We start from the raw sequence: 25,335 nt of genomic DNA, 5'->3' as shown, positions 1-25,335 counted from the left end.
AAGAGACAAAGACGAATATGAGCGAGCAGAGAGATAGGAAAAGGGGACTGCCGATTTCTCCTGGGTGGGTTAGCCCAGGGGTGCAATCTACGTGAAGCCGGGGCCAAAGGGATGTGTTGCCTCTGCCGGGTGGCTTTTAAGGTCCAATCACCCGGTGTTGGCTGAACCTTTAGGATCCCCTTTTCCCCGGACAAGGCAAAGCCACGCACCGCTAGGCGTGGGGGGGGGGGTGCCGAAACCCCCCATTAGCTCGGGTCTTTGGTGTCGCTACACACCACACGCCTGCGAAAGTAGGCGTGTGGTGTGTAGATTGTGTGGTGTGTAGATTGTGTGTGGTCGCATAGATTGTTCGTGTATGCACTTAGTTTAGTGCTTGCCTCAAACTCGTTGTCAATTGATGCTCGCTTGCACTTGAATTGCCAGGAGCAGCACGCCGAAATAAAATAAACATATTTTGTGTTATGCACGTGTTTCGTTTTTATGAGCTTCGTATTTTATGAAGCGAGCTTGCATTGAAAGAATAAGCTTGTCAGGTTCTTGGTTTAAGGAAACCGTGCCTGAAGATCAAGAAAGGAGGAGGGCTTATGCACGTTCGCTTGCGTCGGCTCTATGTGATCTACCGAATTATGGCTGGCGTGGCGAGGGGAATGGCGCTGGTGGCACATTTTTCGCAGCGCTGCCTGGGCAGAGTTTGACGTCTAATACGTTTTCTGGTGTTTCGTGTGTATGCTTTGATGAGCGTGTGCTGCTGCTTTTAGGTTTCGCCGCATCAATGAACTCTTGAGCAGGTCTTGACACGTTATCACGGCGCGCTGTATATCTCTGGCTTAGTCAAGATGGTCAAGACGAACTCACGACAACACCAGTTGGGAACGAAGGCCAACATGGCAGCCGAGAAGACAGCTGGCCTAGAGGATACATTACTGCTGTCTAACTCAAAGCAGAAATCAGCGCTGGATTCTTTCACAGGTAGTTGATCATTCTATATTCTCTGGTGTGATACAGATCGGGATTGCCGGCAACAGGCTTCGTTGTTATGTAAATCGCATGCAAAAAATGCACCGCGAATGTCGGCTTCGGCGTCTGTAGTTCACCTGTGCTTTCTTTTGGGGACCTTCGATGCCAAAATTTTCGTCTGCCTGTCTGCACAACTGTCTGTTTGTCCACGCTAATAATATTTTAAACGGCTACCAACGATACGTCAAACGGCCAAGCCTGTCCGCAGTGCCCATCAATATTGCTAAAGTTTCAGCGTTCATACTTGTGCGATGGTCAATTTAAAAGCAATTATCGCGCATATCTGAGGCACCGTAACAACTCGTCGATATTTTTTATGTGTGACTTTACACTGAATAAGGCACTCATAAGTAATTCTAAAGACCATAGCATTTATCACGCTTAGCTGACAGTACAACGTCATGCTCAAAAAGGTAAGTGTTTTCAGCGCATTTCTAAGACAACACAGTGGTGGCACCTGCCTGTCGCTTTGCGTCCTACAACTTACCGCCTCCAAAAGAAGCGCGCACCTTTCTCCACGGGCGTGCACGCCTTCCTTTCCTTTCGAAAATAAATGCCAGATGCCGCTCGTGTATAACCTGCCTCGATGCGTTCGCCTTCGCTGCACAGATTGAGACTTCTAACGTAGCGCTTTCAGAATACAATTCACTGATTTTTTCGCACAAAACTTCGGATAAACGTTTTGTTCACACTCTCAACACGAAATACGATAGTGACGACATTTGCAGTGAAACATGCAGATACAGAGTCTATTTTTTGACCGCTTGAAATTTGGGCTCCATTGCCCTCAGCCGCCAGGACGCTCGCTGATCGAGTGCTCGCCTGTCTTCGCCCCTGTGATGAGCTCCTGGCTGACCATAATGGGTGGGACCTCGTCGCTGTTTTGCGAGTCATGCAAAACACGTGGCGGTTGCTCGTAACGAGCTTCGTTGTAATATGTCGCGAGCTGTGTGTGCTGCGGCACGGGCTCGCGGGGCTTTCGCGAGCGTCGGAGCCGAGTGGGAAAATCGGTCCCGATTACAGTTGCCTTCCCGTCAATCAGTCGCAAGCAGCTCGGCGCCGTTCGTTGGCGGCTGCCACGGTGGCCGACTCGCGTTTGTCGCTTCACTCGCTCGAGTTTTGTTGAAAAGAGCCGCATTACTATCCGTTTTTTTTTGACGCTCACTCCAAACCAACTTGGCGCTGCATGCGGCGGCAGCCCAGCGTACGGTCGCTCTCCTGTTCGAGGTTTGCTGGCGGCAGACGCTGCGCGTGCAACATCGTGTCTCTTCTCGCGTTTGCTTGCTCGAGTAGAACGGTGGCACTCGCTTAATACTCACCGCCTCACTGGCGGCGCGTTGGTTCGTGGCACCTCGGAGTTATGACTGTGGCTACTGCACGTAAGATGTTGCGCCACGGGCATCCGAATGCGTCTTTGATGATGTGTCACATGACGGTGAAATTAATTGCATGTTTTATTTTACAAGTATGTTTTTTTATTTCGCCTCGTACGTATTTGTCATACACATGCATATTCATCCTCTGTCACGTGTGAATAACTATTCTTACAATCTTATTCTGCAGGCTTGGGCACGTACCGCTCAGAAGGCTGTGGCTGTGTGCGCTGGCGTTTGCAGTGCCTGTCATCTATCGCTTTCGTCGGAGCAGCTTCAAAGGACTGTAAGAGAGGTGAAGGTAAAATTATTTGTGCGTCATATTTACACGTAGGTTTTCATATCAGCTTGCGCATACTTGTCACAAGCGTGTTTCCTAATCTTCTGTCACGTGTGACTAACTATTTTTGCTATCCTATTGTATAGCCTTGGACACGCAATTTGGAGGCGGCTGTGTGCGCTGGCGTCTGCAATGCCTGTCTTCCATCGCTTCCATCGGAAGAGCTTCACTAGGACTGTACAAGATGTGCGAATCAGGCTGGACTTGTATGTTTCACCACGAATTTTCCTAAATAATAGAGAAACTTCTTGTGTATAGTACAAAATGAAAGATTTGAATGTCTCACTTTTGTCTTTCCCTGTTGCAGTCAATGCGAAAGCAGTGACACATAGGTGGCTAAATAAACTTCGCGTGTTTTTTTCGTGCCTCTTTTTTCTCACGGATAGAAAAACAGGCCAAAAAACTCCCAAGCATTTTCCCGAGGGTGAACGTGGTTAAGTGCGAATACGCGGGGTGATGCTATGAGGGGTATTTATTAATTCGCACTAATATATTTATTAATCACACTATGGTGCCTTTATGGTGTAATGGTTCCTGGGAATCGCAATTTGATCACACGGGGGAGTTTACGTTAACTCACTGGCGAATGCCAACGGATTTTAACTTTACTCCCCCTCAAGACCCGCTCTCGACGGGAGTCTGCGAGAGAAGGTGGGCGCGTCAGAGAGAGGGGTGCGCGCGCAGCTGCAGCGAGCGAGGAGAGCGGAGGAGCGAGCGAAGGGGGAGGGGTATAAGGCGCGTTACTGACACCGATATCAGCGTCGCGTCCGTGGCTCATTCAGTAGAGCGTCGCGCTGCGGCCCGCCAAGTCCTCTTTCTTTTAAAGACAGAGAGAAGACTGCGGACGCCGCCGACGGCGGTGGATGGTTTGGGCTCGCTTATAAAGTGTATTCACACCTAAAAAAGTACTAGGCCTGACGGAGGGTAAATATAAAATCAATGTTTTATCTAGGGACAAAAAAGTCACCGCTTTGCCATAAAAGTGAAGCAATGAACGCGATAGCAACAATTTTAAAGGTCATGCGCCGAATAAAAAGCAGATGAAAACGTGCCCCGCGTTTCTCGCGCACAAATTACACACGAAACGTACTGACAGGTACAGATGCACATGAATAAGCGTCTCGTTTGTTACTTTGCTGAGTCGAAAAACGCACTTTTCGTGAATGGAGACTGCAGTGATTGCAGTGACCTTTGTGCACACGGCAAATGCAGTAGAATTGTTGCACGTAATGCCAGACGCTAGCCTAGGCTTACGACCCTCCCCTCCTCGACCACCGCGAGATAAGGGCGCGGAGGAAGCGTCGCTAACCTCTTTTAAGCCAGGCAAAGTACGCGTAAGATATTAGAGTGGGCGCCACTGCGCAATGCAGCGACGTGCGCTCATCGCTCCATCTTTCTGATGATGCCAAAAACACAGCAGCGGTAAGTAGTAGATATAAATAGTTTGCAGCTAGAACAGTGAAGAAGGTTCTCTGGGGTGGCTCAAAAGTTAACGCCTCGCTTTTACGACGCAGAGGTCCTACATTCGATTTTGCACGCAGGAGTGTTTTTTCAGTTTTTTTCCTTGCGTTTTCATATTTATGTATGGGTACGTTTACATATACGGTTTATGACGACGACGCCGGCGCCGGCGGCAAAATTCAGCCGAGAGTGTTCATATAATTGCTATCACAATAAGAGTTCATTCAATTGGAGTATTTGAGTGGACCAAACGTTCGTCCGGTGAAGTGCGACTGTGAGGACTAACGGTTGCCGGGGAAGCAGTAAATGTGTGACTAACGGTTGCCCGATTTTATTCCTGACATAAATGTCAGGAATAAAAGTAAGTTCTTTGAGGTGATTTGTTATTCTAACGGTTACCCGCTAAAGTGTAAATGTGTGTACTGAATATCAGTTCTTTCGGCTGGTCAATGGGGACCAACTGTTCGACCCGGTGCCATTAGTTCCTAAAAATAATTGTTGTGGCAGCCCTCTTAGTCCCCAAAAGGATGAACCACATGCCCTTTTAACACCCTTTCGCTCTATAGTGTATATTATATATTACTTTATCAAACCGTCGAAACGTTTCAATAGCCCCGCCCCGATGGTCTAATGGCTAAGGTACGCTTCCGCTGACCCGCAGTTCGCGGGATCAAATGCCAGCTGCAGCGGCTGCATTTTCGATGCACGGGAGAATGCTGCCGGACCTTTTGCTTATAGTTGGGTGCACGTTAAAGAACCCCAGGTGGTCGAAATTTCCGGAACCCTCCACTACAGCGCCTCTCATAGCCATATGGTGGTTTGCGTCATTAAACCCCACATATCACCAAGAGAAATCTGAAGAACGATGCAGGGAATGTACAGGCCTCCCAGTGGCATTAGGTGGGCGGCCACGTTAAACCTAATTCAAGGGCCAACTGGATTAGAGTCCATGCATGGCCTAAGAAATGAGCGTCTAAACGCGGATCACTAGGGGCAGATTTGTCGGCGCGAAACGCGTTCCATCTCTTTTATTTGCGTCAAAAGTTTTGAAAGCTACGTATCGCCAAAATGCCGTTGCGGAAGAAAGACCGGAAACAGGCAGCGCGCTGCTCGCCACCTTCAGCCAGTCAGGCAAAGTCAACAAGTCCTTGAATTAGACAACGTGAGAATAGCTCCCTTGAAGGTCATATTGCAGCAATACATACTGGCCCTGATAGCGGGCGAACAGAGCGTCAGCCGTGGATTTTCTTATTGTTTGATTGGTGACCAGGGGGCCAGGGAGTTCGGATGTGCCTTGCATCAGCTCCGCGGAAAGTTGTTTTGTCTGGTGGAAATTGGGCAGTTACAGCATACAACTCCTATATACGCCTGCCTGAAGTTCTAGGGATCATCTAGACCACGACTTCAGGACTGTGAGTACGTTTTGGGACATTTTATGGCTATTTTGGTGTCGACTGCGTCTCCGCCCAGCAAAGCCTAACGCTAGCGGTGAACAAACGCGGCGGCTTGGTGGTGGCCGACGCTTCCGGCGTTCGCTTCAGAGCCCCGTTGTGGAGACGCGACGGAAATGGAGGTGACCGTGGAGGGTACTGAAATTACCCCTGAAGAATTTAAAACCGCTGACTGGATCACGAAAGTTGGAAAACATGTTAAAGAGCTGCGTGACTCCTCTAGAGGTGACAGACAGGGACGCCAAGATGGCTACGCCCGGGCAGAAAGTGGAGCCGAGCCCGGCGAAGACAGGAAGAAGATGGCGGCTGCGAACGCAGCATACAAAAAGCTGGGGCACAAGATCGCGGAGCGCTCAATTGCGTCGTACCTACCAACGGTTGCCAGCGAACGACTACAAAATAATCATTCCTCCGAAGTGCGGGCTGGCGCTCACAAAAGTTCCGAACACCAGGCTCAGTCAGGTGGAGCGCATGGCAGCGCAAAATCCGTGGATTAACGGACAAGAAAAGGAAGTGTTCATTGTTAACGACAAGCAAGGCACCCTGATTTTCAGCACTCCAGACATAGACACTGTGTGGAAAGTGACCAGGATTAAGTCTATCAAGATTGAAGGCTAGAGCTATGACGTCACGGCGCACCTCGCGCCGCACGAGGATAGTGGGCGGGGTGTGGTGGCCGGCATCGACTCGAGATTGTCAGTGGAGGAACTGACAGAGGCTTTCGACAACTCAAGGAACCCGCCGATACTTGGTGTTAGGAAGCTGGGGAACTCAAGTTCAGTGGTCATCATCTTCAAAAATGAGACAGTGCCCAAGAGGATGTACTGTTACGGCCTAGAGCTGAAGTTCGTGCTTTATAAGAAACGATACGAGGTGTGCTACCGATGTGGCCAGCTAGGACACAGATCGGACGTGTGTATCAGTGACCATGTTCGCAGCCGGGGATGCGGAATGACAGCTCCACCCGAGGACCAAGTGTAAGCTGTGCGGCAAAGGTCATCTGACAGCAGATCGGAAATGCAAGGAAGCTTTCATGACCCCTTATACAATAAAGAAGAGACAGTGGGAGGCCTGGCGGCGAATGAAAGGAGAAGAGCGTAAGGCGAAAGACGCCGATCCACAAACGTGCAGAATGGAAGAGATCAAAGAATGGTCCAGGAGCCGGTCGAAACATCGGAGAGGGTCAAGAGGAAGAACAGGTTCCTTCCGAAGACTACCGAAAAGACAAGAAGGAGAGTTGCCACCAATGACTGGTCCAGCAAACGAGGGGACTTCCGGCAGTGCTGTCCTCAACAGTGGGAGACCCACGTCGCCGAACCACAAGGTGGGTTGGGGAGATAGGACCTCCCAGGGTAAACGCGATGAAGAAATGTTAAACATTAAGGAAGAGAATCGCATGCTTAAAGAGCAGCTAGCGATGATGAGTCGGCAAATAGAGGATCTTCGAATAGCTATTAAGTCGTCTAACACAACACCGGTTTCCCTACCTCGAATGCCACAGAATCAAAATATAAAAAGGCCGGAGGAGCAGAGCGCTACTCCAGCTCCAGCGAAAAAGAGGGCAAAAGAAGCGGAAAAGCCCGTAATAGATGAGAACGTAGAGACAGTGATAGACATGAAAATAGCACAACTGGAGGCAAACATTGAAGGCAAATCTACCCAGGACAATGAATAGCGCAAGGCCTTCGAGAAACGAATGTTCGAAGATGTTTCAAAATCTGTCACAGTAGTTGCATCAGCGGGATAATAAAGTTACCGAGGAACTTAAAACAGAATTTGCGAAGAGGGATCGGGCATATGAACAGCTCGCCCAAGAAGTATTAGGCAGCCGATGAATCACCCTAGTTGCAATCATGGCTCACAGATTCAGTAAGAACACCGTTTGGCAATGGAACTGCAGAGGCTTCACGCGCAAGCGTGCGGTTCTGCAGGAAGTCCTGAGGAAAAGGGATCGACCGCATGTTATAGCTTTACAGGAATGGGAGAAAGGCGACATTGTCGGGTTATGTAAGCGAAGGCAGGAGTGCGCAGGTGGCCACCCTGGTCAGGCGAAACGTTACGGCGGTGCAGCATGACAATGGTAATGCACACATTGACCATGTTCTCATAGAACTAATACCCCAAAAAAAGAAAAAACGCTAGCTTGTTGGTCATAAATATATACAGCTCTCCCAGACAAAGGCGATGCGACTTTGGCGATCTCTTCGCTTCTACGCGACGTAAGAGTAACAACAACCCATTGCTGATCGTCGGTGACATTAACGCTCACCACACGGCATGGGGATATAAGCAGGCTTTAATTAAGGGCCGGAAATTGTGAGATGACATGCAACTTCATAATCTGGACTTATTAACCGACCCGTTGCAACCAACGAGAAAGAGAAATAGTGTCGCGGTTGACACCACACCCGACCTTACTCTGACGGGGAGTGGCACCAGTGCCACATGGTAGAACACAAAGGAGGACCTAGGCAGTGATCACATGATCATAGAAATAGTGGTAGAGGGAGGCCCGGCAACACCTCGGAAACGAAGGGTAGGGGCCGTAAATTGGGACTCTTTCATGGACCTCAGGAGTGACCCGACTCCCATTTCCGACATTGCCGAGTGGTGCGATGGGATGTTACGTACTGTTAAGGAAGCCACTGAAGTGGTGGAAACCGAGGAGGACAACGAAGTGGTAGACACGAGATTAGTAAATCTTTGGAAGAAAAAGAAATCTTTGGAAAACCGACTCCAACAAAGGAGATGGGATTGGAGTATCAGGAAACAAATCGCGGCTTTAACAGGCAAATTGAAGAACACGCCATCACGCTCACGAAGCAAAGGTGGGGGTACGTCTGTCAGGAGATGGATAGGAATATAAGTACGTCCGGGACGTGGCGACTTCTTCGTCACCTTTTAGATCCGGAGAGCACAAAAACAGCGTCTAAACAGCAATTGGAACGAATTGCGCACTAATTTGAAGGCACTAGGAAGGAACTCTTAGAAGAAGTTCGGAGCAGATACAATAATACCGCCGGATCCGAACCTCTCCCAGATTATGGGGGACGCGAAAACGCAGCCTTAGACGCCCCTATCTCCCTGGCTGAGGTGCGAGCGGAGATTAATCGGCCAAGGACTAGATCAGCGGCCGGGCCAGACAGAGTGACTAACAAAATGCTTCGTAATTTATACGATAGGTCCATCGCTAACCTAGCAATGTACATGCAGGAGTGTTGGGAAAAAGGGACGATACCGCAGGAGTGGAAACCGCAATCATTCCTAAACCGGGTGAAAAACTCCGTTTCGAGAATCTTAGGCCGATATTGTTAACGTCTTGCGTAGGTAAGCTCATGGAGCATGTCGTTCAGGCGCGGCTCAACAGGTACATGAACGACAATGGTATGTATCCGGACACCATGATTGGTTTTTGACCCCGACTAGCAGCGTGCGACGTGATGCTACACCTCAAGGACCAAATTATAGACAAGCCAACGCGAGACACAAAAGTTATCGTGGGGTTAGATGTGGCAAAAGCATTTGACAACGTGAGGCACGTATCGATCTTGGAGAATCTGAGCTCCCTGAACGTCGGAAAGCGAGTTTATGACTACGTCAAGCACTTCCTTTCGAACAGGACAGCCACTTTAAAAATCGGGGAAGAATCCATCGAGGACATTAAATTAGGCAACAGGGGGACACCTCAGGGCTCGGTGTTATCACCCATCCTTTTCAACATTGCGATGTTGAAACTGCCTGAACAGTTAAAGGATATTGAGAATTTAAATCACACCATTTACGCGGATAACATAGTATTAGGGATGAGCAAGGGCAGTGACGGCCAAATTGAAGGCTCTCTGCAAATCGCCATTGATAATATCGTGGAGTACCTGGAGCCCAAAGGACTTATATGCTCGGCCAAAAAGTCGGAAGCACTCTTCCTTATGCCCGCCGGAAAACGGCGGCTCCACAACAGGCCTGAAGTGGACATCCACTTGTATGTTAACGGCGCAGAGATCACCGCGATCGACAGTATCCGTGTTCTTGGACTAAGGATTCAGGCGAACCGTAAGAATTCTGAAACTCTTGCTAGGTTGGAAACCAGTTCTAATCAGACATGTCGTCTCATCAGGTGAATAGCAAACAGGCATGCTGGGATGAAGGAGACGAACCTTCTTAGAATAGTGCAGACCTACATAATAAGTAGGATAGTGTACGTGGCACCTTACTTAAAATTGAACCAAGCGGAGCGAGGCAAACTCGACACCATTATCAGGAAAAGTGTGAAAGTCGCGCTCGGACTTCCCCCAAGCACGTCAACTGACCGACTTATGAAGTTGGGGGTATCTAACACACTCGATGAGCTAATTGAGGCTACTGTGACTGCACAACATCAAAGACTACTCGGATCTAAAACGGGGAAAGCAATATTAAAGAGATTGGGCTATGAGCCCACGCGTGAGCAGGCGCGTTCAAAAGACATACCGATACAGATCAGGGACAGCATAAAGATACCTCCGCTACCCAGAAATATGAACCCTACCTTTCACGAAGGCAGGCGTAAAGCCAGGGCAGAAGCATTACAATCCAGGTACACCGGTCGACAGGACGTCGAGTATACAGACGCCGCGGAATATGAAAGCAAAGTGGCACACACGGCAGTGGCGGTCAGGGAAGATGGTGGCCTGATTGCGTGTTGCACAGTCCTTGGTGTCGAGACTCTAGAGGCCGAGGAAGTGGCCATAGCTTTGGCCATCAGCGACTCCAAAAACGCTGTGAAAAATTATGAATCGGGAAGGGTGACGGAGACTGCCGTCCGTATATTAAACATGGTAGGAGTACCCAAAAAGCAGGTTCTGCTTGTCTGGGCTCCAGCTCACCAAGGACTTAGAGAAACGAGGAGACTCATTCCATCGCCCGAGGTCTCACCTACCGGTCGACCCCTGGAACCTCCCAAGTTACCGAACAAAGAAGCGAGTATATGCGCACATACCATGAAATCGTCGCACACTGCAGGCTGAATCAGCAAGTATACCCGAGAGCGGACAACTCACTAAGTAAAAAAAAACGAGGTTTTGTGGCGAAAGTTACAGACCGGGGTTTTTCCAAACCCCGCACTTTACAGCAAGTGGCACCCCGCAGTTTTCCAGTCCCAGTGTAAATTTTGTGATGAGGTAGCGAATTTGGTCGACAAGGTGTGGACATGTCCAAGTCAGAACGATGGTTCTCACACTGTAGAGTCCTGGGAGGCCCTGCTCTGCAGCCCAGAACCCAACGTCCAGCGCGACATTATCAGTCAAGCCCTTGCTGCTGCCACGTCCCAAGGGATTCCGGCCGACAGCTAGGGGCGACGGGCCATGCCTGAATAATTGACTGACTATTTAATGAAGTTTTCTCTCTCTCTCTTATTGTTGGGACGTGCCGTTCTTTGTACATCACACGTCGAGTTTTCCAGTTTTATCACTGGTATTTGAGTATAGTGCGCAATCTTAAGAAAACGATCGACTAAAATACGAAGCTCCCCGAATACTTACGCGTGATCTGCACTTAGTATTGATCGGTGTCTTCGTGTAAATAAACCAAGCACGTAGGAATGACACGTGTGGCATTGCCCCCCTCTGAAAAAGCATCTGTGTCATGCTGTAACAAAACACAGCATAAAATGCATCCAAAAAATATCAAGAAAGCAGGAAAGTACACTAAACAGTTCGCATAAACAAGAAAGTACAGTGATAAAGCGAGAACTTCAGTTCTTCAACTTCTGTAAGGTGCGTGAAACGGCTTGAGGCGCGCGACATGCACGACTTCAAGCCGTGAACGGCACCATTGAGAGTACTTAACGCCATTCTTTTAACCTCGTAATCTAGACCGAATAAATTTCGAAGCACCTTGTTTGATTCAAGGTATTGTTAAAGGAGTGTTTTACCAAGTACACGTTGTCGTACCAGTGTCCAGACCCACACGCTGTTGCCATGCTGGTATTTCAAGAAGCGTCGTCGAACGTTGCAGCGACTACTGTTGGTCTTTTGCTGACACTGGATACGCCAAAGGGCGAGATGTCGGGCTTCTTCTTCGCGCTGTAGGTAGGCGTCGTCGTCTACACTGTCTTCATCAGTACATCTAGTAACAGGGTGGCAAACGTCACTGCCGGGCTCAGTCCGTAGGCCTGCTTGTAAGACATCATGTGCGCATTTCTTGCATGGTTGCGTTGTACGCTGAAGGTCACGTAGAAAAAGGGTGCATATAACGTCTTGTGCTCGATATCGACGTAATACATGGACACTAGCATGTCGGCGACTGTCTTGTTCAGACGCTCAGTGACAGCCGCCAATACTTATTGGTTTAAGGGTGTATAGGTGGTGGTTGGTCAGTGTCTTGTGTTGCATATCAGCGGAGAAAATCACACTGTGCATCTTTATGTCGCTGGTGACAGAGAGTGACAGTGTTTTGTTGCTAGGCGTGGCTCACTAATGGTAGTACGGGATGCTACGTCAGCTACGCACGGTTGCTACGGCTACGCGCAAGGATGTGATAGCTAGGCGAAAAGGCTTTCAAAATCAGCGGACACGAAGCTCTGCTGTGAAAAGCAGTCAATGTTGCTTGTCTGGAGCTTCATTACGCGATCCCTGCGCGCCCCGTGAAAAATCACGGTACGAGAGTTGTAAGAAGCCTTGATGAGTGTTTCCATTACCTTCTGGTTTCTCGGCCAAAGGTCGTCTGTTGTTTTCATGAACTCGAGGTTTTCGTTGAATGTCGACATAAATTCAAGCTCAAGGTCCTGTTTTTTTGGTAACTTGCATAATTTCTAACATTGCGCGGGATGGTAATTATAGTACAATCTAAGCATCCAATTGAGGACGCTGTTTTGGCTCGCAAATCATTTCCTGTGACTTCACTCTCCTAGTGCGAACAGAACAGCCTGAGCAACAAGGCGTTCCCACTGATTTTGAAGGCCACATAAATGCGACTAATGAGCACCAACAGTGAGCGCTTCAGTAGTTTCAGCTTTGAGTATAGGAGGAATAGTTGAAGATTCAAGCTACTGCATTTCGCAAAAATGAAGTGTTGTTTAGCAGTGTATAAAAGAAGACAAGGCACGTTACCTATGTGCATGGGAAGGAGGCGAAACGTTTTCGTTTCTTTTGACATATGACGACATATTGAATGATTGATTTCCTAATGAAATAATAAATACATAATGAACAACTTAATAACAAGCGGCATCTTTTTTGCCTGCTCTGGTGCAATTTTTGTGCGATATTCTGCAAATGCTGCGTATAGGTGTATCTTAACTAATTTATCTACCCTAATGGTAGCCGAAATAGTTACCCACCGGGAATAGCTTCCGTTAGACATCAAGATGAAGATGTGTCATTAAGCGCCCACGTAGGTATATTTACGTCAAATGGAGCTGTTCCTGCCCATCACAGATAGACGTTGTTTGCAAGTTCAAACCTAAATGTACAAGAAAAATTCACACTTAATCCGGTTAAAATGTGGTTAACTTTCGTTATAACGATTCTTTTGGCGGATATATCTGCCATACTTTATTTTGTTTTATTTTTACTTTGGGCTGCAAGTAGAAGTAGGAATCACCACATCATCATGATTATCATCATCATTCGCCTGACAACGTCAACTGCAGGACAAAGGCGTCTCACATGTTCGGCTAGTTAACCCAGTCCTGTGCTTGCTGCTGCCAATTTATACCCACAAACTTCTTAATCTCATCTGCCCAGCTACCCTTCTGTCTCCGCCTAACCCGCTTGCCTTCTATGGGAATCCAGTTAGTTACCCTTAACAACTAGCGGTTATCCTGTCTACGTGCTACATGCCCGGCCCATGTCCATTTCTTCTTCTTGATTTCAGCTATGATATCTTCAACCCCCATTTGTTCTCTAATCCGCTCTGCTCTCTTCTTGTCTCTTAAGTTACACCTACCATTTTTCTTTCCATTGCTCGCTGCGTCATCCTCAATATAAGCTGAACCCTCTTTGTAAGTCTCCAGGTTTCGGCTTCGTAGCTAAGTACCGGCAAGATACAGCTGCTATATACATTCCTCTTGAGGGATAGTAGCAATCTACCTCTCATAATTTGAGAGTGCTTGCCAAAGGTGCTCCACCCCATTCTTATTTTTCTAGTTACTTCAATCTCGTGGTTCGGCTCTACGGTTATTACCTGCCCTATGTAGACTTAGTCATTTACAACTTAAATTGCACAATTACATATCTTGAAGCACTGCTCTTTTCGGAGGTGGTTGTAGATTACTTTCGTTGTCTGCAAATTCATTTCAAGACCCACCTTTCTGCTCTCCTTGTCTAACTCCGTAATCATGAGTTGAAATTCGTCCTCTGAGTTACTCAGCAATGCGATGTCATCGGCGAAACGCAGGTTACTAAGGTACTCTCCATTAGCTCTTATCCCTAACTGTTCACATTCTATGCTTCTGATAACCTTCTGTAAGCACGTGGTAAATAGCATTGGGGAGATTGTGTCCCCCTGCCTTACACCCTTCTTGATGGGTATTCTGTCGCTTTCTTTAGGAAGCACTATGGTAGCAGTTGATCCCCTGTAAATTTCTTCCAGCATGTTTATATATACTTCATCGACGCCCTGATTCCGCAATGTCTGCATGACAGCTGATATTTCCACTGAATCAAACGCCTTCTCGTAATCAATAAAGGCTATGTATAGTGGTTGGTTATATTCTGAGCAATTCTCCTTTACCTGATTGATAGCATGAATGTGGTCGATTGTTGAGTAGCCTGTTCGAAATCCTGCTTGCTGCTTTGGTTGATTGAATTTCTATGTTTTCTTTACTCTGTTAGCAATTACTTTTGTAAATAGCTTGTATACTACAGAGAGCAAGCTAATCGGCCTGTAATTCTTCAAGTCCTTGTTATCTCCTTTCTTATGTGTTAGGATGATGTTAGCGTTCTTCGAAGACTCTGAGACCCTTCCCGCCAAGAGACACCTTATAAGCAAGGTGGCTAGTTTTTCTAACACAATCTGTCCTCCATCTTTCAGCAGATCTGATGTTACCTGATCCTGAACAGCAGCCTTGCCTCTTTGCATGCCCTCCAAAGCTTTTCTGACTTTTTCTAACATTACTGGTGGGGTGTCATCTGGGTTACTGCTAGTTCTTATAGTAATAAAGTCGTGGTTGTCCCTGCTACTGTACTGTAAAACTCCTCGCTATTTTAACTATCCTATCCATATTAGTAGTTAGTTTGCCTTCTTTTTCCCTTAGTGCGTACATCTGATTTTCGCCTATCCCAAGTTTCCTCTTCACTGCTTTGACGCTTCCTCCGTTTTTCAGAGCGTGTTCAATTCTCTCCATGTTACACCTGCTTACACCGGATACCTTATGCCTATTAATGAACTTCGAAAGCTCTGTCAGTTCTATTTTGTCTGTTGTACTTGAGACTTTCTTGCACGGAATTACCTAATGGCTAGTATTTCGAAATCCATGTTGTCCTGCACTCGTGGGAAGACAATAAGGAAGGCCAATCAATTATTTCATAACGTACCTGTGCAGGTAGGGTAAAAAAATTGCTAAAATTTTTGTAAGTTACTAGCGGGAGCCTTAGTTATAAACCTACTTTTTTACAATTACTGGTGGGTGCCAGAAGTTTCCAGTTCAATTTTCGCTAACGCGGGGGTCGTGTTATTAGGACGAGTGCTAGACTTGTTTGTATGAACCATAAAAAAGCTTGTTCAGCGTCTTCTTCTTTTCTACAGCACTCTAATGAAATATTAGCAAATAAAAGGCTGAATGGGTGTTTCTTATATAGAAAGACAATATACCGAAACAGCGTTCACTGCAATAATTTTTGTACACCGTCAGTTTACAGGTTCTCGTTTATGTGATATGAAATAGTGATGTGAAAAAAATTATGAAATCGGTGAAAGTGCAAACATTGTACGTTACATGCAACCAGTTATATTCATATTATCACCCCACATGTCATAAAATATTGTTACTGAGGATTAGTAAACTCTGTTTTATTATAAATGTCATATAATGTGATCACCGTAATAGTGATGGTTTGCTGTCATTTTCTTATATCTTTCAGGCACCGGTACAGTACTGGGACAAGTATGTGTTTTCGATTACATTTCTTGACTTGACTGTACTTTGCAATAATGTTTATCAAACTATATTTTAAGTTATCCTAAAATCCTAATAGTCAGAAGACAGTGTTCGAAGAGAACTTTTAGATGCGAAGTATTACTTTATGAACTTCAAGCATTTTAACATGTTCTGCATCCTCGACTACCAAAAACAGCAGTCTGGTTTGCTCGCATGTTTTGGTTTAAGCTCTCCGCTTTCTATTTTTTCCTTCTCACTCCCCTTCCTCCAGGGTAGGGTAGCACATCGGCCGCTCATCTGGTTGACCTTCCTGCCTTTCCTTTCTCTAACACCTCTCTATCTATCTATCTATCTATCTATCTATCTATCTATCTATTTATCTATCTATCTATCTATCTATCTATCCATCCACCAATATCTGTGCACTCTAGTGATTGTCCGCCTCATTGGGGACAAGCCAGAATTAGCTTGGGAGGGTAGGGGGTTTGACGATAACATCTGGCTGGTCAATACGTGAAAGAAATCATGGTTTTACCAAAAAACTGAAGCAATGAGTGCAATAGCAACATGTTCGAATGTTTTACGAAGCAAGGGTAGTATGTTTAAGAGCAAAGAGCAACAATATTTGTAGTAAACATGCGCTAGATAAGTAATCAAGTTTTCTGCAGCGTGGCCACTGTAGATGATCGCAACAAGGCTCATGCGTTGTGAAGGCGTTGATGAGAAACACCTATCGTAGGCAGCGCAGGCTGATACTTAAAGCTATCCATCGTGTGTCACCGCTGGTGGCAGTTTATGTGTACAGCACATCTATATGTGTACAACCGCTCCAGGTACACTTTTGGCACCGTGCGCGTGTGCGTGCGCGTTTGTGTGTATGTGTGTGTGTTGAGAGCGCAACACGAAGAAGCTCCTGCCTGCTGTGGTGACAAGAGCCGCGCTTATCATAGCCGCAATAGTGTGGCAACCATGAGCACCCCCCCCTTGTTCGCTAACAAGTTAAACGCACGCACAGACGACCCCTGCCGGGAAGGCGATGGTTGTTCACTCCACAGGAAGAGAAGGCTAGCGCATCCTTCGTCCTATATATATATATATACATATATATATATATATATATATATATATATATATATATATATATATATATATATACATATATATATATATATAAATATATATATATATATATATATATATATATATATATATATATATATACATATATATATATATAAATATATATATATATATATATATATATTGACATGGAGGTGTTGTACGTCAAGAAAGCTTTAGACACTGCTTGACGAAAGGTACTTTACGAGGCAGGTCTGGCTACCAGTGAGCGGCGTGCGCGAGCTACAACTGCAGCCACCGATCATCATCTTCTTCTTCAATAACAGCAGAGCGTCCTTCATTCAGATTCATTACAGTGACTCCCCGCGAAATAAGGAGCCATCCTGGCAACTTATGGAGAAGTAAACACGGGAGGGTGGTAGTAGTGTTTAAGTCTCGACTTGTGGACAATTACCTGGCCACGACGACGTTGGTCAGAAGATGGTTCCAGTGGCTCGACGAGGCAATTCACCAGTGACGTTTTTTGCTGTATTTTGATATGGGTCATGATACAAGGGGACAAACTTGGTAAAAAAGCTAGGAGTAGCAGGGACATGCAGCCAGATGAACGAATCTGGATCTTAGGAAGTAGTGGTAATTGATGTGTCATGGTGGTGCTTTTGGCGTCATTCGTCATGTGTTGTGAATGATCTTGCAGTTGGCGGCATTCTTCAGCGTATGTAGCGGCTCGAGACAGAGTCGTGGACTCTGAGGAGTCGGGTCTGTGCGAAAGAATGGTGTCCATAGTGCAAAAAGGTTCGCGTTCGTAAAATAAAAAAAAGGAGAGAACCCAGTAGTGCTTTCAATGGCGGTAGTGTAGGTGAACGTGATAAACGGGAGCACTCGGTTCCGATTAGAGTGGACTGACGAGATGTACATAGACAGCATGTCACCGAGGATGCGGTTGAAGCACTCTCTCATTCCAATGGTCTGGGGATCGACGTGGCACTCACGCAGCGACGCTGTGGTGACGTCTGACAAAAATACACGACCTCTATCACTCAGTAACTCTCGAGGTACTCCATGACGTAATACTACGTTGTGAACAATGAAAGACGCAACATCTTTTGCTTTAGACGACGAAAGGGATGAAGTTTCGGTATATTGCGTGATATGGTCGACGGCAACTATGATCCAGGCTTACCATCTGCAGTGTTGGGAAGAGATCATAGATATCGGTGCCGACACAGTCGAATGGTCGGGAGGGGCATGATAAAGGTATTAAGTTACCACTGGCGTGACGGGGGGGGGGGGGGGAGTCTTTTGTGTCTGGCATGTCAAGGAAGTCCAATGTACTGTCGAATAAAGCGGTACATGATCCGCCAGTATTACCAGAGCCGTATGCGAGAATAAGTCTTCAGGAAACCTGCGTAGCCACATCGGGAGTCGTCATAAAACGTGGAACAAATTTCAGATCCCAGATGACGTGGAATCACGACTTTCCATTGATGTCGACCGAGGGCATAGTTGCGTCGATACAGCCCGTTGTCGCAAGTGGTGAAGCTATCCGCCAAGTCAGGATATCTAGAATCGAAGCGACCCAAGCGTCCTTGCGTTGCTCAGATAGAATGTCGGCTATGAGGACGGGAGTGGCATCACAGATAACACTTTCGTAGCAGGCAGGGTCAGGGGCTAAGTAGGGGCGAACGGGTGAAGGCATCTGCGTCTGAATGTTTCCGGCTGGAGTGATAGATCACGCGAATGTCATATTCTTGAAGGTGTCAGGGGCAAACCTCATAAGCGCGAAAATGCACGCGACAGCGACGAGCGACGCTATGAGCGACGAAACAGGACGTTCGCGCTACGTGTCGCGTGCTCGTTTTCGCGCGATCGCTCGGTTCTCCAGATTTGGAAGCCGTCTCTCATCGCCCGGAAGTGCTGGGCTCAAGCAGCCAATAGCGAAAAACAGGAAAAGACAACGACTACATAGGTGCACGTCACCCTGCCCGAGTCACGTATGCGCAACAAGAAATTACGCAATGTTTGTTACGCATGTGCATGTAAAAAAGTGCTGCAAGGCAATAATAAACACTTTCCGTTTCATTACACAACAATATTTTTTATTTTTAAATATCATACGGCTCGCTACGCGGTTTTCTTGGTGCGAGTAGACGGCCTCAAGCCAGCAACAGTGGAATTCGCTCACCGAAGCTGTCGCGTGAATGAGCTTTGCCTGCGCTAGCGACTGATCGCGCGAAGCTGATCTACGTCGCGTCGCTTGTCGCTGTCGCGTGCATTTTCGCGCTTATGAGGTTTGGCCTTAACGCCCATCGGGCGAAGCGACCACTTGAATCCTTAATTGACGACAACCAGCAGAGGGCGTGGGGGTCAGTCATGACGTCAAAAGGGCGTCTGTACACGTAAGGTCCAAATTTCTTTATCGCCCAAATTATGGCGAGGCATTCCTTTTCAGTGAATGAATATTTGGTTACGGCTTTGCTAAGAGTTCGGCTTGCGTAGGCAACCATGTACTCTTGGAAGCCGTCTTTCTGCTGCGCGAGAATAGCGCCTAGCGACACCACTAGCGTCGGTGTGGATCTCTGTGGGTGCCGATGGGTCGTAGAATCGCAGAATAGGCGACGACGTAAGGAGGTGGCACAGTTCATTGAAAGAATCGTCACAGGTGGCAGACCAGGCTGAAAAGTTCCTAGAGCCGTCGAGGAGCTTGAACAAAGAAGCGATGATTGTAGCGAAATTGCGGACAAAGTGCCGGAAGTAGGAGCAAAGGCCTATGAAGCTTTAGAGCTGTTTCATGATGGTCGGTTTCGGAAACGCTTAAACAGCTGAAAGTTTGGCAGGGTCTGGAAAAATGCGGTGCTTCGAAACTACGTGGCCATGAATCGTAAGCTTTTGAGCGGCGAACTGGCACTTCTACAGATTCAGTTGCCGCCCCACGGTAGAGATACAAGTGAAGACTTCGTCGCGGCGAGTTAAATGGTTTGTGAAAGCGGATGAAAGAACGACAATGTCATTTAAAGCACAGAGGCAAACGTTGCATTTGAAGCCTCGAAGGATAGCGTCCATCAATCGCTCAAAAAAACTGACGCGTTGCAGAGGCCGAAAATTATGACGGTGAATTTGTACAGCCCGTCGGGCTTGATGTAAGCCGTTTTTTCGCGATTAGCCTCTGCCATGGGTACCTGCCAGTATTCAGAGCTCAGATCTGAAGAACAGAAAAATTTGGCTTCTAGTAGGCAGTCCATCGCATCGTCAATGCGTGGCAGCGGATAGACGTCCTTGCGCGTGATTCGGTTGAGGCGTCGGTATTCCACGCAGAACCTGATGAATACATCCTTCTTCTTCACCAGTACAGCTGGAGAGGCCCTGGGACTGCTTGACGGTTTTATTAGCCTATCGTCGACCTGTTCATTCATGACATGACATTCTGTAGTTGGCACACGATATGGAGGCTGTCGTAATGGTGTCTTTTGACAGGTATCTATACAATGAACAACAGATGACGCTTGACCTAAGGAAGGCTCATTGTGGTCAAATGTGGCGCGACAACGCTGGGGAAGCTTGATGAGCTGTTTTTACTGCTCATGCGTGAGGTGGCCATCAATGGACTAGCGAATTATATCTATAGGGTCATTGGCGTCAGTATTGGGTGTAATGGCACAAGTCCGTAGAAATGACTTGTCTGAATACATCGGGTCTTCGAAAATACAATTTAACGTCTCGAGGCTCCCCAGACACTTGCCGCGTTGCAGGATAAAAGGAAACCAGAGACATTGCACGCATGAAGCACCGCCGAATCACTGGATAAACTGATGACGGCAAACGGGAGGACGATGGCTCGATGGTGGGCACTATCCATAGATGGTTGAAAGAGGAGCGTCGAGCTAGTGGCAGCAGGAGAAAACACAGGCACTTGGACGGCGGACAAAGGTGCGATGCGGACGTCAGCTGCGGCAAACACTTTCGAGGGACTGCGGTGGACGATATCAAGGCACCGATTCGTTAACGTGAGTTCAGCATGAGCGCAGTCGACGATGGCCTGATGGGTAGAAAGGAAATTCAATCCTTGTATTACGTCGTAAGATGAACGTGGAAGAACAACAAACTTGACGGCGTACCTAGCTTCTGGAATAAGAACACGTGCTGTGCACTGGGCCGTCGGCGTGATGAAATCAGAGACGGCTGTACGCAGGGCAAGATTCGTAAACGGCGTTGTAAATTTTTCAAATCGTGACAGTTTTTCACTAACTACAGAAACGACAGAGCCTGTGTCGATAAGTGCACGTACCGAGACACCTTGTACTAGCACATAGATTTCGTTGAGCGGACAAAGAGGTCTTAAAGAGGTTCACAACGACGTTCTTCTTGCCTCCGGAACTGCGGCTGTCAGTTTTTTCTCGAGCGAGGCTCGTGCTCTGAAGAATCGGGGAAACAGATCAGCGACGGGGCAGTAATGACCGGGGAGAGTCCAGACGGCGTCGTGGGTACAACAAGCTAGTGATATGGAATTATGGCCTATGGGGATTCTGTGCAGCCTGGTAATTTTCAGAATTCCCAAGGTGCAGAAGCTGGAAGTTGTGAGGGTGGCAGTAGCATGCTATATGTCCAACCAAACGACAAGGGTCGATTATCGAAGCCGCGTAATGGGTTAACGAGAAAAGGTGCCGGGAGCGAAGTAGAATGGGGTGCTGTGTACGTAGGCAGTGTCGTAGGGTAGAAGGACCCGGTGCCCCGGTATGTGCCAGAGACAGGTGGTGATGGTGGTGCAACGACTACGGCAGAGCAGGTCAGCGGCTAAGGACAGATGGCGATGAAGGAAGTGCCTGCGTGACCTGTGCCTCAACGACCTGGCGTTAAGTGGGTCTAACGTGGTCATTGACTCGGATGCTTCGGCCACATGGGAAAGTTGTAGCAAAAGTTCTTCACGAATCAATTGTTTGATATTGTCCCGACGTCAAGACAGAGGTCGTACTTAAAGACGCTGAGAAAACAGCAGTGGGTCGGTCTTTTTATTAACCGCACACGCGAGAGAGTTCCTCGTCTTCCTCGATGTTGCATTCTGCATAAAAGCGTGCAGATGTGCGTATGCGCTGTCGCCTTCGCCTTTTTTGCGGGACGCACGTGACAATATGTTGACGTAGTAACTTTAAAACCAACACAACGTTACAAGAAGGACGGAAGTGATGCGGTACATGACTTCCATGGCATGATTATGATGTTCAGATGGGTCGTTTACCTTCGTAAACACATCACGCCACGCGATACCAAATTTAGTATATGTGGAGCTAGCGAAATGGCCACGAGCACGATATGAGCGTGATATGTTGTCATGTTTTTACATGACACGCGTGTCAGGATACATAATTTTTTTATGACGCGTGTCAAGATTACCAATAATTTATTTTCTCATTCATTGACATCACTTAACACTAAATTTGGTATATGTGGAGCTAGCCAAAAGGCCGCGAGCACATCCTGAAGATGGTGTAACACGGCAGTAAGACAGTGAAATCAGCAGCGACGTCGTGCGCGAGGGCGGAAACTTCAGCTGTATCTTCAGCGGCGCTGTGCGTCGAGACACGCTGCTAACGCATCTCGTCGTACTCCTGACAAAGCTGGCAAACGTCGGTGGCAGTTTGTGTGTTCCTAGCGACGAGCATCTCGAAGGCATCGTTGTCAACTCCTTTGATGATGCACTTGATTTTTTAGTGTTCGGCTAGAGATGCATCGACGCGCTTGCAAAGAGACAACACATCTTCGATGTAACTTGTAAAGGTCTTGTCCCTGCGCTTGACTTGACTACGCAGACGCTGTTCCGCGCGAAGCCGGCACACGGCGGGACGACCAAACACCACGTCGATGGTGATCTTGCAGGGGACCAGTTGGTGATTTCACATTTGTGGTTCTTGAAACAGAGGCTGGCCACATCGGCGAGGTAAAAGCGCACGTTTGTGAGCTGGTCGCAGGCGTTTCATTTGTTGGAACCGCTTACGAATTCATACTCGATGAGCCAGTCCTCGACGCCATGTTCGTCATTGCCGTGAAAAACTAGTGTGTCGCGTTGCCAAGGCAAACCAGTACAGAATAGTGTCGTTGGTGGGGCAGCTTGAGAAGGGCCAGGAGCAGTCATGGTGAATGGTGAGGGTAGTGTCCGATTGCAAAGTTCCGGATTGATGGGAACCCCGCCTCCTCCACCACCTAAAACAGAGGTGTTGTACGTCGACGAAGCTTCAGAGACAGCTTGGCGAAAGGTGCTCTATGAAGCAGGTCTGGCTACCAGGGAGTGGCGTGCGCGAGCGCGAGCTACAACTGCAGCCACCAATCTTCATTGTCGTTTTGAATAACAGCAGAGCTTCCATCAATCAGATTCCTTACTATATATATATATATATATATAAATATATATATATATATATATATATATATATGGTTATGGGGAATAAAGTATACGCAATGAATATATTGGAGGCGAGCATATGTGTACTGCAGTCCATGCGTGTTCCCCTCAGCACTTCGTCGCTGTCATTGTCAGGTATTTACTCAGCCCATGACATTACCCGCCGGCAATAGAAGCACCAACGCGCTGCGCTCAATCCTCAGGGCGTGAGTAGTATGGTTTAGGTCACGAGACGTGCACTCAATCAGTCGGGACTGAAGCTATTGCTGACGTGGTACGAAGTGGAACAATCTCATAGGTTACGCTGGTGACCTTGCGTACGACGCGGTAACCGCCAACGTAATGGGACATAAGTTTTTAGCAGAGACTGACACGTCTTGATGGTCACTACATCAAGACTAGCGACCTCATGGTGACGAGCGACCTCAGCGCTTACATCGCGGTGCCGGCGATTGTAAGAGCTCTTTTGGTTAAGCTGCGAGTCAAATAAACGAACCCGGGTGACTTGGCGGACGATGTCAGCACAGGCCAGAGCATCACGAGCATAGGTAGTCGATGAGGTGGCGTCATAATGGAGCGAGGACTCCATGGGTAGAGGCGGGTCATCAACAAATATTAGGTAGAAAGGTGAAAGTCCAGCTAAATCATGACGTGAATAGTTATATGCGATGGTAACGAAAAGTAAGTAGCTCTCCCAATATTTGGGCTTTTTGGATACGTACATCGCTAATATATTTGTCAGGATATGGTTGAGGCGTCCAATCAGGCCATTGCTTTGTGTATGGCACACAGCAGTGAACTTGTGGTGGAAGAGCAGGATCTCAAGATCTCGTCGATTACTTTAGATAGAAAACAGCGGCCGTGGTCGGTGATCAACTGACGAGGAGCAGCAAGACGCAGAATGATATCAGGAAGAACGAAGTCAGCTACATTAGCAGCACAGCTGTTGGGGAGGGCTCGTGCAACGGCATACCACGTTGAGGAGTCAGTGGTGATGGCAATCCACTTATTACCGGTGTCTGACGCGTGAAAAGATCCTAGAAGATCAAGGCCGACTCGAAAAAATGGCTCATCTGGAATTTTATAAGGCTGGAGGGCACTGCATTTAGGTCCCAGCGCAGGTGTCTTCCGATGCAGGCAGAGGTCACATGCCGCATTTTACTGTAGCACAGAACGGCAGAGGCCAGGCCAGAAGAATCGTCAGCGAACGCAGTCATAGACAGGTGAAAACCCAGGTGTCCAGCGGTGAGTGCATCATGAATCTGGGCTAAAAAGTCTAAGAGAAGATGCGCAGGAACAACGAGAAAAAGCTCAGCACCATCTGGGTGGGCGTTGGTGCGATGCAAGATGCCGTTGTGAAAGACAAACATCTGTAATGAGTGGTCAAAGTAAGGAGATTTCAGGCCATTGATAATAGGACGCAACGAGGAGTCGCGGCGTTGTTGAGCAAATATGTTGGTGAAGGCTGTACTTGAGAGAACGAGGGCTTCTTGTCCTGCGTAACGGGACAAGCAGTCAGCATCAATGTGAAGTGGCCCGGACGTATAGAATATGAAAAAAAAATGGCAGATCCCACGTACAGTGAGAATCAATTATATGCGAAGCACTAATGATAAAAGTTGATATGTTACTTTAAAATTAGCACAACGTTACGTGATTCGCTACATGAGTTCCATGTCATGGTTATCATATTTGGATGTGTCATTTGCCTTCGTAATCTATTCACGTCCCGTGATACCAAATTTTGTATACGTGGAGCTAGCGAAACCGCCACGAGCATGCTATGAGTGTGGTATGTTGTCAACTTCTCACATGACACGCGTGTCTGAACATCTCATATTCATCATGGCGCATGTCAAGATTACGATTCATATATTTCGTCATCCATTGACATCAAGTAGCACTAAATTTGGTATACGTTGAGCTAGCACTATGGCCGTGAGCACATCATAAAGGGCCCAATATACTCCCACGTTGACGCGCGCGCACGCTGGGCACAGCTACGCTACGTTAGCGAAACGCGAGCGCTCTACAGTCTGACGCTAGGCGTGACCGGCGTCAGTCATCGAGGCCCGATGGCAACGGCGCGAAATCCGCCATGCTGTATTTCGCGCCAACTCACTACTCAGACGAAACAGTGTCTC

The 25,335-nt window shown here is 47.5% G+C and overlaps 1 protein-coding gene across 7 annotated transcripts in view; it reads left to right on the top strand.

The window, feature by feature from the left end:
* LOC119179190 (uncharacterized) overlaps positions 1 to 25,335 on the top strand; it is a 226,675-nt gene that overhangs the window by 97,553 nt on the left and 103,787 nt on the right. For 5 of the 7 annotated variants that reach the window (XM_075869263.1, XM_075869261.1, XM_075869267.1 and 2 more), the window contains one exon: positions 15,701 to 15,723. The exons of the other annotated variants lie outside the window; for them this stretch is intronic. In XM_075869263.1, coding sequence (XP_075725378.1) covers positions 15,701 to 15,723 — 23 coding nt within the window. The remainder of the gene's footprint in view (positions 1 to 15,700; positions 15,724 to 25,335) is intronic. 7 annotated transcript variants of the gene reach the window in all.

Source organism: Rhipicephalus microplus, chromosome 7, assembly GCF_043290135.1.
Source record: "Rhipicephalus microplus isolate Deutch F79 chromosome 7, USDA_Rmic, whole genome shotgun sequence".
Taxonomy (NCBI): domain Eukaryota; kingdom Metazoa; phylum Arthropoda; class Arachnida; order Ixodida; family Ixodidae; genus Rhipicephalus; species Rhipicephalus microplus.
This window is presented reverse-complemented; position numbering and strand designations above follow the sequence as displayed.